Below are 14,603 nucleotides of genomic sequence, written 5' to 3'. Positions count from 1 at the left end.
ATACAATACATTAAAGCAGGGGTGGGGAACGTCAGGCCCGGGGGCCGTTTAAGGCATGTAATCATTTGGTCTGGCAGATCTCTAGCTCAGAAGGATCTAAGTCTGGTGATCCGCCCCCTCCCGCGGACAGGAATAGCCTCTACTCAAGACAGATGTGAGTTTGTTTTGCTGAGAAAAAGAAACTTTTCCCCCCTTGCAGAAGAGTCGTTAGCTATGGAGCTGCTAGGACCACCCAAGAAACTGTGTTAACCCTTTCCCACCTGGGCCATGGAGAAACGTATTCCCTCTGTACAAGAGGGCTGGGGGTAGAAATGGCGACAATGGAGGGGTTAAAGGGGGAAGGGCCAGAATGCGTGGGGCGGGGGGAGTTCTTAGCCAGTGTGTCCTCATTTCATCCCTGCAGGCGGAGGTAGCAGGAACCAGCTGTAGAATCCGGCCCCGACCATGCAGAGCAGGAGCAACTCCAGTGTGTAGCTGGATGGCTACGCCTGGCTGGTGCAACAGACCATCTTGTGCCACCAGGTGGGCGAGTGGGCCAATGGTTGGATGCCGGCCTGCTTGCCCGCAACGGGGGGGTGTCATCTGGGGCAGCTGCCTGCTTGGGGCTTGGTCAGCTAATTTTTAAGTTGATAATTTTGTATGGCCCGCAAATGATGTTATGAATATCCAAATGGCCCTTGGCGGAAAAAAGGTTCCCCACTCCCTGCATTAAAGTTTTAACAACCTACTCTACTGGCTCCTCTGAATTCCTAACTTTCATTAAAAAATGTTTCTATCCCCTTTCTGTTGCAGCTAACGGGTTTGTCAAAGTAGGGGAGAAACCCCCCAAAATGGACAAGGGGATGCCATTATGTGGCTGCTCCCTCCCCAAAAACCCAACCTCACCCCAATGAGAATGCCAAACCAGAGCAAAACTTCCACATGGAAGCAGCTGAAGTCTCCAGCAGATGATCTGTGACTTGAATTTTTTACAGTGGGAAATGCTAGAAATGGAAATTTCTTTGGCATGCCAAGCATGGGCCCTCTCTTCCCCTGACTTAAGCTTTACAAATCTCAAAAGCAAGAACTCATTAGGAGAAAGACACAACCTTTATTTATTACAGGCATAATCATGTGAACAAAGACACCTTTGAAGGATACATGGTCACACTTCATTTACACAGTTTTTCCATTTCCCCTTCTGCTGGCATTTCCACATACAACATTGAAAGCACTTCTGGTGGGCAGGCCTTTAATGAAAGCTCTGAGGTTTGTCTAGCTCTGTACTCTTGCGTGAGAGTGTAGGGAACTCTTCCTTCCTAATCAGCAATGACCTGGTTAAGGTTGCTAGAAGAGAAATATGTCGTCTTGGAAACAGCCACCACGGAGCACGCTTCCTGTTGCTGTGGCCGATTTCTTTGCCTTGCTATGGGACGAACACCATTCACACTAAGTGACGGGAAATCAGAAAGGGGCATTTAAGAAAGATCCTATGCTCTAGGGAGGATAGGCATTATATTTGCAGGGTTTCCCAATATTAATGTGTGAAAACAACCTCACAGGGTGGCAATTTGCATGCAACCCCAACCGGTGCGAGGCAGCATGCATACATACAGTGGTTTCCAAGAGGAACGCAAAGTTTGCTGATGGACAAATTGCGGTTCCTTGTTCCGCTCTGGCTGGCATGGGCACAGCATTGCAAGGGCACCAAAGTGCAAAAGACCTTTCGCCCTGTAACCTTTGGTCTGCTGAAAATAAACTGTGCGAAACCAGCCCCTCAATATAAGAGAGGATCCAGGGGTAACCATCTGCAGGGGACGCAGCACCTGGACGGTGAATAGTAACAACAGCAGTTTGGAAACAAGCCTGAATTGGAATTGCCATTTGGTTTTCCTACTCTGCCTAACTACAGAATTGACAGGAAGTCCTCCGGTGAAATGTTGCGTCCCTGCTTCACACACTAGGGACAGCTTCACCTGAAGAGATCCTATCTGAACAGCTTCTGAAAGACAGGGGGGAAAGAAGGCAGCAATCCTCGTCTGAATGTTTGTAACACTCAAAGGCCACTGAGCAAGGCCAAGTGCCTTGCTTTGAAAGCACGGTCCGCCAATTCCAACAATTCTCTCTCTGAAATGTCTGGGAGTAAGGCAAACTTCCACTATACAGCAGCATCATGATTCACACTGGATGCAAAGATTATGAAATTTTTAGACAAATATACAGATATATGTGGCCAAGCATGAACCCTGATTTTCAGCCACTACAAAACAGGCCATTTATGCATCGCTGTTTCCTTGTGGTAACCCCGCTAACTACTTTGGGGCTTTGCCTTGATTATGCATGCATTTCCCAAGCATCAGGGGTTTCCTGGCTTTTCCCCTCATGTTTCCACATGTTTCCCCCACTTTTTCTGGATTCGTGTTTAGCCAGCATCCAGAAAACCCGGGCAAAATGCAGGGAAACGCGCGGAGAGAGCCAGGCGGTCAGAAAACACATGCATAATCAAGGCAAAGCCCCAAAGTAGTTGGCGGGGGGACCACGTGGAAACAGCCATGCATAAATGGCCACAGTTAACGCTAATGTTCACAAAGATCTAGTTCCGCTTGCTAACAATCAGAGCACAATGAGAAACAAACAAAATAGAGTCAAGAATGAAAGGCACCAGCTAGGGTTCCAATCTGGAATGTCGGTTACTCATGCTTTTTATATATATCAAAAAATTCAATGGATAGCCATCTAAAAATAAGAGGATTTTATTTATCATTTTTAAAAAGCACACATTTGTTTTATTAAAAAACGTACAAATAAAAAGATATCCAGAGGCATTTTCAGGTGGTTATAGAAGGCATTTTTTCTTAGTCTGCGCACAAAACAAAACACACTCAAGAATGACCGAACATCGTAGCTACAAGCATATTGTTCCCATAACTACTGTGTGTTCATTCCTTTCTCTACTTGCTGTAGCAAGGCAACAGGTGGAAAGTTCCACTTCTGATTCACCACTGAGAAGCTGCTTCCCAGGAGAAAAATGTTATGTATATTTTTAAAGTCATCTGCCTGCTTCAAGGAGACGCTGTGGCATCCTCCAACTGTCAAGTGCAGGTGATCCTAAAACTCTTATGTAAAAACAACAACAGACTTATTGAAAGCTCGAGTTTTCTGATGACAGCCTAAAATCCAAGCATAATTTGTTCAGATAAACAGCAACGGGATACGGGTCGCCAACAGACACAAATCACGGGACACGCATCTATGTGGAAAGCTAGACAGAAATATTCATTTCCCCCGTTCTTTTCTACTCTCCCGACACTGCCTTGCCCTTTGAAATAAGCTGGTCTCCCTCCCTGTTAGTGTTTTGTCCCCAGGATGCCTTGCAACATGTCTATGGGCAGCGGGAAGACGATCGTGGAGTTCTTCTCGGCAGCAATGGTGGTCAGGGTCTGCAGATAGCGGAGCTGGAGGGCCGCGGGAGACTCCGAGATCACAATGGAGGCTTCCTTCAGGGCTCTGGAGGCATTCATTTCTCCCTCTGCAGCAATCACCTAGAAGGAAGGCAGTCATAAATATCGGAGTACCTAGGAAGTCACCTTCCACCCCACTCTCGTCTATTCGGGCTGGCAGCAGCTCTTCGAAGGGCACTTTCACACATGCTGAATAATGCACTTTTGAGCCACTTTCAATGCATTTTGCAGCTGGATTTTAATGTGTGAAACGGCAAAAACCACTTGCAAACAATTGCTGAAGTGCATTGAAGTGGCTTGAAAGTGCATTATTCAGCATGTGTGAAAGTGCCTCAGTCTTGCGCACCAGGGAGGGAGGCCACGGCTCAGCATCACAGCACCTGCTTTGCGTGCACATTGTCCTAGGTTCCGTCTCCGGCATCTCCCCAGAAAGGCTCTCGGGTAGTAGTAGGGTTGCTAGGTGCCCGCTGGTGGTGGCCAAACCCCCGGCAATTAACCCCTCTGCCTGCCGACCACCTGAGGGTCGGTGGGCAAACATGCACGTACGTGTACATACCATGCGCGTCACTTCCGGCTTAGAACCGGAAGTTCCGCCTTGTCAGGGACCTTATTCCTTTTAGTTTGAGTGGTAAAGGGCTGCTTTACTACTCAAACTAAAGGTATAAGGCCCCTTGCAAGGCGGCACTTCCAGTTCTAAACCGGAAGTGATGTGTGTGTGTCAGCGCACGCACTCGCACATGCACACACACATTCCCGATATCAGGGCATTAGCCTCCCGCTGGAGGAGAGGGGGGACCTGGCAGCCCTAGGTAGTAGGTGTTGGAAGAGGCCTTTCTCTGCCCGACATCCTGACAGCTTTGAGCCAGGTGGACCGATGCAACTCAAGTAGGAGGCAACTGCATGTGCTCATATGTTTAACGAGTGACGCTAGAGACTCTCTGCATGCAAAGCACGCACTCTATCACTATGCTACGGATGACAGCATTACAAACCAAAGGTCTCGCTGGCATGCCTGTATTTCGACAGTAAAGGGCATTGTCTCTCTATAGATGCTATCTTCATCTTCTAAAAATAAACTTGAGCCAGAAATTTTTTCCAGGCAAGAGAGCAATGCAATACACAGAACTGTTAACTGTCTTGAAAAACAGCATCACAAGAGGAAGAACTGACGGAGGATGATTTTACTGACTACATTAAAACAATTTTGTAAAATACTAAATCAAAAACAGTTAAGATATCAGGGGTCCCATGCTCCCTCCTGCCCACCCTGCTTTGCACTTGGCCAAAATTAATTCCACGAAGACCCATTAAAAAGTTTAGTTAAGCCATTATGCTGAAGTCCTTATAGCACTAGACCACCTCAAAACGTAGCAGTTAAATATGTATATCTCACATTTCTTAGTTTGTAAGTTGCTTCTGAAAAAAATGTATTAGATTATTGCAAAAATATATTGCAAAATGTGTTAAAAAAATTTAAAAAACGAAACATCCAATAAATTAAAAGCATGTTGAAAAATAGATCTTATAGGCTCTATACACTGCTGTTACAAAGCTGAAAAGCCAATAGGAGGTAACTAAACAGGCTAGAAGGAAATGAGGTTACAATCAACATAAGAGCAGCCCTTCTTGATCAGATCAACTGATCAGATCAATGGTCTACCTACTCCAACATCCTGTTTATTGTGTGGTCAACCAGTTACCTATGAAGGAGGCCATGGAGACTAAAAGCTTCATTTCCTGTTGCCTCCTGCAGCAACCACTATTCAGAGGTACTCAGCCCCCGAACGTGAAGGAAAGATCTCAGTAAACTAACAAATTTGTACAAGAGAAAACAGTGCGGTTATATGTGTCAGGTTCACCTATCCACTGCAGAGGATTCTAGGGAGTGTCCTAAAATGTATGCTCGGTTCACATGAAGTGTTGGCCAGGCCCCACAACCACATCACATGAACAAAATCTATCCCAGAATATGCTCCTATACTTCTTTCAGTGGCTGCACTTTGCAGAGGACAGTAAGGGTAGACAAGCTATTGGTCAGGCAAATGTCCATTATTTTGGTTGTCTCACAGAGGAGCCCAGATAAGCTTCCAAGCAGCCTCACAATTTCCTGGAGCACAGTTTGGAAGCATATAAACTAGAAGAACACCTGGATATTGGCAGCCAACGCAGTTCATGTGCGTATGTAAATCAAACACAATGACTCATTGCTTATGGGAAATAAAAAGATAATGAGATCTCTGGAGCAAGCATTCAATTCCAGTTGTTTATAGTCATACTACTGTGGAGAAATCACCACAAACAAAGCTATCCTGAACATTGAAAACAGCCAACCATTTGTCTGGACCTTGGACAATGTTCTAAGAAAAAAGTATCACACTGAGCAAGTTAACTGCTCCCCTTTCTCTCCTTAAGTCACGTAGTCCGGAAGAATCATCTCCATACTCTCCTGGCCGTTGATGCAGCCAGTGCCATGATTTCAAGCCACTGTGTTATGAAATTTCACGTCCGGGCCAAAAAAGTGTATGTCAGACAGAACGGCATCCTCTTAGGCAAACACTCAGCCATTTTGGAGAGGCCCTAAGTGTTAATAATCAATTATTATAAGAGCCTGACAGGGAAAGTACATGTTGGCCTATAGGGCAGTAGGATGTTGGAAAGACAATCCATCTGTAATGAAGGACTTATCTTTCAGAATGCTAAGTGGACAGATGATCTCATACACTTTGACCAGGTACTTTCCAAGGACAGTTGTGGGTTCTGACCAATAGGGACAATATTAAGATGTATCATACATTCAAGGCCAATGATCCATCTGGCTCAATACTGTTGAAGTAGACAACCAGTAACAGCTCTCCAGGGTCCTGAGCAGAGAAAGTTCCTGGGAAACACTCAAGGTTCATTGGAAATGCCAGGGATTGAATTTGGGACCTTCTGCATGCAAAGCAGGTGCTCTGATCTTGAACATCAGTCTCACCCCAAACATACATGAGAGTCAGGACTCTGGTTGGTTAGTCACTCTGAGGAAAGAATTTCCTGGGTCATCCCATCTATGATTCCTCTAATAATGCCTGCCTCAGTTTAGTTAGCTAAGACAAGATGTAACCTAACGTATACAATTGTAAAACTTTTCCTTTACATTTTAACTTCTTATTCAATCACATTGTCATCGCCATATTAAAATGCCTTCTTGTCTAGGTTTTGAAACTTATCCAATTTGTTATTTTTTACTGTATGAAATAATATCTTATTCTTCCTTATGGTGGTCTTGTACTTGGTAAACTTCAAAAGATTAGTAAACTTTGTCAGAATCTAATCAGATTCTGATTTTTTTTTTAGTAAAAACACCATGCTGTGAAACTGAATGGGACACGTCTCAACCCAGAAACCAGGATGACTATCAAAAGCCAAAGACTATGGATCAACAGCTGTAAGATTTTAAAGATGGCCCCCGCTTTCCTGTTCTGGGGGACACCTTTTAGTAATGATCTCCCTCGCTGGTCACAGACAAAATCAAGCATGGTTCGCAAAGCCACGGCCTCATATCTCTTTAACATTATATCACCTCAACTGAGATGGGCATTCTCCAGAGCACAATTTGATGCCCTTCCCTTGGCTATTCTCTTAGGTAATTTCTAAATCAACCCAGAGAGCTGAGAAAATGTTGATGTACAGTGGGAGAGGAAGAATCCCTGGCACACATTTTATTTCACTGTGAATTTTACCTGGAATTTAGAAGAACTATAATCGACCCCTGGTTACAACAATTTGGCCTTTTACATCAATCTATAACCAATGAGAGTTCAATCATTCAATTTTTGCTTGAGGATAAAATCCCGCTATATCTTACGATGTAAAAGGAACGCTCAAAATAAAAAGGGTTATACTTTTTGCGATGCACCAGATGATGAGTGAGGGGTGAAGCATGGTATAATGTATTTTTTTCTCTTTTTTCTTTTGTATTTTAATATGCTGACAAATGTATTTTAACTTGTCCATGTTAGGATATTTTATTCAACTTTCTATCACTTCAGTTATCGGTGAGTGTGTGTGTGTGCATATATATAGATATATACACACACCTGTACTGTTTTGTAATTTTATGCTGGCCATTGGCCGTAACAAACAAACAAACAAACAAACAAACCCGGCTCCCTTGGGATCTTTAGGAGGCAACTGAAGAAGGTTTTTTCCAGAACAGCATTTGATTAATTTTCATTTTTCTATTTCTTGGCTGTCTTAAATTGTGATTTAAATTATGGTTGTAATGTCTTTTCACGGTTATTGTTTGGCTTAAGTGGTAAGCCACCCGGAGTTCCATAAGGGAGAAAGACAGCCAATACACGTTTTAAATAAAGAAAGAAATAAACTCTCCTACCTTGGCTCTCGCCTCACGAGCCGCTTCCGCTTCAGCGGCCATCGCTCTCTGGAGTTGGATGGGCAGCTTCACATCTTTGATTTCCACACGCTCCACTTTGATCCCCCAGTCATCAGTGGCATCGTCGAGGGTGGTCTGTTAACAATGTGACATATTAGCCATGTCAAAAGTAGTTCATCAACACAACAGGTCATTCAGATCGAAAGAGAGGTTGTAGGAACGACAAAGTTTAAACGTGGCTCAAGAGAACCAATACATTGATCATTTATGGCTGTGTGTACCAGATCATGTACCCATTATTTTAAGTGACAAGAAGGGGTCAAATAAGTTGCTTTGTCACAAGCAGGTGCTGTGTGAGAGCCAATGTGGTGTAGTGGTTAACAGTGGTGGTTTGGAGAGGTGGACTTTAATCTGGAGAACCGGGTTTGATTCCCCACTCCTCCACATGAGCGGTGGATGCTAATCTGGTGAACTGGGTTGGTTTCCCCACTCCTACACATGAAGCCAGATGGGTGACCTTGGGCTAGTCACAGCTCTTAGAGCTCTCTCAGCCCCACCTATCTCACAGGGTGTCTATTGTGGGGAGGGGGAGGGAAGGTGATTGTAAGCCGGTTTGGTTCTCCTTTAAGTGGTAGAAAAAGTCAGAATATAAAAACCAAATCTTCTTCTTCTTCTGTGCATCGGCTAGCACTTCACAAGCAACACTAGGAAACTACTTGGCATGCACCCTCTCTGTTTCCAGCTTCTGAGCTAATACCCAAATTCTTTCAACCCTATTCTCACAGCCTGAAGGACTAGAAAACTGGCCCGTTCCAAAATTAAAAAACAAAGCAAATTTGGCAAGTTTCTAAGTTTAGCACCTGTTACTAAGTTCCACACTGGCGTGGTGAGACTGCACACACACACACACACACACACACAACTTATTAAAGAATGCATGTCATTAAAGACCAAAGGTTCTTCTAGCTTTTGATTATCTCTAACACAATTCTTGCACGTGAACATGCCTTCCCATTCAAATATTTAATGCAGAAGCACCGCTGGAGCTATTAAGGACATTTTTTTATTAAGAATTATGCAGTGTTTGTATCCCTCCGCTTTATGCTGAGCAATATTTTTCAGACAGCCATATCTGCGCAATAAACTTTCATTTCTAAAGTCCCAACAGGGATTTCATTCTGGAACACTCCAAGGACACCCTGTTTGAACATCGTTTAGTCATACCTGCATGCTGTGTGCAATTTCTTCCCGGTCGGAGAGGATTTGGGCGAGGTTCTTGGTCCCCAGAACGTTCCTCAAAGTGGTTTGGGCCAAGAGCCGAGTGGCAGAATCAGCATTTGTGATGTTCGCTACAGCAAGGGTTGCGTTCTGAACTCGGTAATAGACCACGCCATCCACATTAACAGTTACTGAATCTTTGGTAAGGATCTGTGGCAGAAGCAGAGATAAAATTCAATGTAAGAATTATTCATTTTTAAACAAAAGAAAAATAATCGATGCAAACCATTTAGCTAGCAGCAGCGCTGACCAGCAAGTTGCTAGTAACCACCAGTCTGTCCAATTGCTCATCACCAAGTAATTTATTAACCAACTTTATTGCTTTCTTGATACACATTTGGTTGTCTCCTGGTTTGCGTCACTCCTGTGTTATCACATGGCTTGTGAGGCTATTGGCACAGAGCAGATGTTTGTGTAGATGGCTAAATTAATTGGAGAATAAAGTGTTCGACAATAGATTAACGGGCATTAGAAGATAACACTGAACTCTACCTTATGGCCTTGTGCTGCCTCTTATGCCAGTATTCCCAGTTACATGGCAACAGACCTCACTACTGAAGATCCACAAAACTGAAGCAAAGAAACCTTTGCTGTGACAAAGGGATCTCGTACAATTACAGCATCCGGCTGGTTGTTTGCAATTTGTCCAACCAGAATCTTTGACACTTAGGGCTGAAATATTTTAAAATTGATGTCCTATTTGAGATGTAAATGGCCTCTGATAGGAACTTCACCATCTCCCTTATTCTCTGACTCTAGCCAAGCAAGCAGTCCTTTACCTCTGCCAGTTTCCCCATACCCTCTAACATCGTAGAATAACCTTGGTTATTCTTGCAAGCAAATCAGTTGCCCAAGTGTTACACTTTGTAGCTTGCCATTGATTTGCCCGCTCTGATGTCACAGCCCACAACATACCAATAATTGGGGGACCCAATGGGCTATTTGGAAAACAATTTACATTTTGTGTGTGTGTGTGCTTTTTGGAGTTCGGTTTTTAATACGTCACTCCACCCCAACATATCTTCTCACTGGTCATTTATTTTAGGTTGTAATTTCTTTTCATTAAACACACAGATTTTTCCAAAAATGGAATTTGCCACATTTTACAAAAGTTTTGAGTGGCTTTGGAACTCCAGTTAAGAAGCAAGCAAAAGCTATTAATTTAAAAATACTGTATTTACTGGAAAGGAAGACAACCCTGGATGTAAGACAACCCCTGTAAAAGTGTTATACACACACAAAAACATTATTGGACATAACTGTAACTTGTATATGAATGTAAGACAACCACCTCTTGTCTTCTGATGGCATACCTGGGAGAAAACCTAGTCTTGTATTTCAACAAATACTGTACTTCTGCCACAAGGTCCATGAGCAGTTGTTGCTACGCTAAACTTTAAAAGAACTGCATATTTATGGCAAGGACTTTAATCATTAAAACAAGAACACTGGGTTCCTGCCAATGCCTTACAATCTAACATGCAATTCACAAAAGGGATTTTTTTTTTAAAGGAGTGATTAAAATGGATAGCATGCTGCTGCAGACCACTCAGCTAATTTCAGATGTTTTTGCCAGAAAGCGGCAGACTTTTTAAACTGCTTATAAAATAGGGACACGATTGGGAAGAGGGGAAACCAGGCTCTTTTCAGGGAGTGGGACTGAAAGGGAGAAAAGATATGAAATAATCATATGAACTGCAGTTTCTCCCCCCCACCAGGGCAAACAAACTTCCAGAGCAATCCTACACAGAGATGCAACCTTCTAAAACAGTGGTTCCCAAACTTTTCGGGGGGCCGCCCCCTTGGTTCCACAAACTCAACCCCAGCGCCCCCTATCCTATCCTATAAAAAGCATTATTCAAAATAGGGGTTTCCACGACTCACTAAAGAAGACAGTAACAATAAAAAGAGTAACAATTAATTGCACATCTATTCAACATCAAATGAAAACATTTTAGTTGGAATTTATTCAACAAAACTGATGAACTTGATCCAGTGGTACCAGCTCTTCAACGTCTGGGGGGAAAGTTCTGATAGTTTCCCCCAAATTTGCCAGCATGGTGCCCTAGCTTGATCTATTGTAAATGAGTGAACAGCACAGTTGAAGGGGCCCACCTCCAGTGCCCTCCTGCTGCCCCCTTGCCTCTTAGTGCCCCCCTAGGTAATCCCACCGCCCCCCAGGGGGTGGTACTGCCCACTTTGGGAACCACTGTTCTAAAACAACCGATGTCGATGCTCAGGTCTGCACTGTTCCCATCCTTAAACAGGAGGCCATGTTTGCTTTCTTCTGGCAATGTTAAAATGACAGTGCAGTGTATGGAGTAGGAAGAGCCAACCCCCATTCCTATCCTGAAAAATGCAAGGCCCTCAACCGGATTGCTTATCAGATATTAAACTGGTAGAAACAGATCCCATGCATGATCTCAGGGCAGAGAAGCCGTCCCTCTGGCAAGAGCTGCTGACCACATGAAGCCGCAACACAACCGCACCCAGCCTAACCACCCCTGCCCAGAAAGAGAGGAGGCTCCAGTTGAGCAGGAGCCCCGTCCAAACGGGTTCCATGAAATCTTATTTATTTATAAGGCAAATATCCCGCCTCTCCCTTCAAAGAATATCAAGGCAGCTTAAAGCAGTTAAGTAAGCATTCATCTATCAACTCCAGTCATAAATAGGAACAGAAATAAAACCCATCAAATAATCAACTAAAAAACAACAATAACTCATCATCACAATCGGTTAAATCGATAATAACAGACAGGACAGTATTTTAAAGAAGAAGAAGAGTTGGGTTTTATACGCCGACTTTCTCTACCACTTAAGGAAGAATCAAACCAGCTTACGATCACCTTCCCTTCATCTCCCCACAACAGACACCCTGTGAGGTAGGTGGGGCTGAGAGATAACTGTGACTGGCCCAAGGTCACCCAGCTGGCTTCATGTTTAGGAGTGGGGAAACCAACCCAGTTCACCAGATTAGAGTCCGCCGCTTATGTGGGAGTGGGGAATCAAACCTGGTTCTCCAGATTAGAGTCTGCTGCTCCTAACCACTACACCACACTGGCTCCCCCTGACTTGGACAACCCCAGGCTAGCCTGATCTTGTCAGAAGCTAAGCAGGGTCAGCCCTGACATGTATTTGGTTGGATGACTTCCAAGGAATACTGGGGTCTTGAGACGAAGGCAGGCAATGGCAAACCACCTCTGAATGTCTCTTGCCTTGAAAACCCTATGGGATCACCATAAGTCATCTGTGACTTGATGGCAAAAAAAAAGTATTTTAAAAGACCTCAGGGTGGAATGAATCAAGCTTATCAATAAATGCCACAGGCCCTTCAGAATACGCTTATTTTTAGACTATGCCAGAAGCCTCCCCCACCCACCCAAAGGGGGTGTCAACTGCACCTTTGTGGGTGGAAATTCCACAGTTCCGGGGACGGAGATGAAAAAGCACCAGTGGGCTGTCTAATAGGGTTGGCTCCTGCACCAAAGCGCCCCCAGGTGACCTCAGATCCTCAGCCGGTTTCATATGGGTGGAGCAGATCCTTCATGTCCGTGGGGCCCAAGCCATTTGGGGCTTTATACGACAAACACCCCTCTTTGAACTGGGCCCGAACACAAATTAGAAACCAATGCTGTTTCCGGCCTTGTTTGTTCATCAAGGAGAGATCTGGTTTAAAAACTCCAGCTACCACTTTCTGAGTCAACTGAGATTTCTGGACTGTCTTCAAAGGCAGATGACTAGGGATGCCAGCCTCCAGGTGGGACCTGGGGATCCCCCAGAATTTCAGCTCAGGTGAAAATTGATGCTTTGAAGCAAGGGTGGGGAACCTTTTTTCCGCCAGGGGCCATTTGGATATTTATAACATCATTCGCGGGCCATACAAAATTATCAACAAAAATTAGCCAACCAAGTCCCAAGCAGGCAGCTGCCCCAGATGACACACACACCCCGGCGTGGGCAAGCAGGCAGGCATCCAACCGGGAGTACGTTTCTCCATGGCCTGGATGGGAAAGGGTTAACACAGTTTCTTGGGTGGTCCTAGCAGCTCCATAGCTAACGACTCTTCTGCAAGGGGGGAAAAGGTGTCTTTTCTCAGCAAAACAAACTCACATCTGCCTTGAATAGAGGCTATTCCTGTCTGCGGGAGGGGGTGGATCACCAGTCTTAGATCCTTCTGAACTAGAGATCTGCCAGGACCCACGAAGGGCCAGACCAAATGATTTCGCGGGCCTTAAAAGGCCCCCGGGCCTGACGTTCCCCACCCCTGCTTTGAAGGGTGGGCTCTATGGCACTGTACCCCACTCAGGCCCCTGTCCTCCCCAGGCTCCACCCCCAAATCTCCAGGAATTGCCCAACTTGGGTCTGGCAACCCTACCACCTCATTCCCACCAGTGGCTGGGGGGGACCTGGCAAGCCTACAATGATGGTAATCTAATCTGGACGTCATAAAGCATGTGCAGAACAGGCCACAACCGATCAATTTTTGCTGTAAGAAATAACCTATCACTCCTCGTTGCCTAAAGCATAAAACATCTATTCCTCGGATCATGTGAGTATACCCAACAAAGGAGCCTTAACTGTTCCTCCTTTTTGTAATTCCCTCTGACCGGAGCACATGGGGAAAGGCAACAACAACAGTCAAGTCAGTGTTCAATCTGTGCATAAATGTGGCCGCAGGAAAACACTCCTCGATGCTAACCAGAAACCGTTCCCTGGGTTTGCATTTGAACTGCGGGTGCTGGCCTGATTCACAGCCACGCCTCATCCCTGTGGTGACAGGGCTCGAAGCTGTGGTGGCACCAGGTAAGTTGTTGGCCGTCTGTCAGGCACTTTGGAAAGACACAAAAGACATGCCCCTTTGTCGTCTAACGTCATTTATGCATGGGAGTTTTACCTGAGGTTCGTTGCTCACTGGACTCACACTTCACTGTTGGGAATCTATGGCCATTTATGCATGGGAGGTTTTGCCTTGGATTTGCCACTCCCTAGATGTTCATTTGCCCCATCTGAATTCCCAAAACTCAAAAATAAGCTCCCATGCAGAGTTCTGAAAATTCAGATGGGGAAAATGTGCATACAGAGAGCAGCAAATCAAAGGCAAAACCTCCCATGCATGCATGGCCTATGCACCAGCAGTCTCCAAGCTCAAATCAAGTCCCGCCCCTTTAAATGCTGCTTTGTAATTGGCTTACTTGTAGTGCTTACTGTAAGAGAAAATCCCCCCAACCAAATTGCCACATAAAAAAGCATTTTGAGAACAACATAAAAAATGGAGCAATCTGAAAGGTGGGGGGGAGAGAAATCCATCCCAACGGAAGTCAGTTTCAGATAGCCGGCTCAGGGTTGACTCAGCCTTCCATCCTTCCGAGGTCGGTAAAACGAGTACCCAGCTTGCTGGGGGTAAAGTGTAGGTGACTGGGAGAGGGCAATGGAAAACCACCCCGTAAACATAGTCTACCTAGTAAGTGTCGTAATGTGACGTCACCCCATTTGTCAGTAATGACTTAGCG

General features: G+C 44.8%; 1 protein-coding gene across 1 annotated transcript in view; it reads right to left on the bottom strand.

Moving 5' to 3' along the window:
- Nucleotides 1-3,326: 3,326 nt before the first annotated feature.
- Nucleotides 3,327-14,603, bottom strand: part of STOM (stomatin) — a 37,934-nt gene continuing 26,657 nt past the window's right edge. The window contains exons 4-6 of the mRNA XM_056860141.1: nucleotides 9,040-9,243; nucleotides 7,816-7,950; nucleotides 3,327-3,521 (exon numbers count right to left, since the gene is read on the bottom strand). Coding sequence (XP_056716119.1) covers nucleotides 3,327-3,521; nucleotides 7,816-7,950; nucleotides 9,040-9,243 — 534 coding nt within the window. The remainder of the gene's footprint in view (nucleotides 3,522-7,815; nucleotides 7,951-9,039; nucleotides 9,244-14,603) is intronic.

Source organism: Euleptes europaea, chromosome 14, assembly GCF_029931775.1.
Source record: "Euleptes europaea isolate rEulEur1 chromosome 14, rEulEur1.hap1, whole genome shotgun sequence".
Lineage (NCBI taxonomy): Eukaryota > Metazoa > Chordata > Lepidosauria > Squamata > Sphaerodactylidae > Euleptes > Euleptes europaea.
The sequence above is the reverse complement of the archived record's forward strand: the minus strand, read 5'-3'. Positions and strand labels throughout refer to the sequence as shown.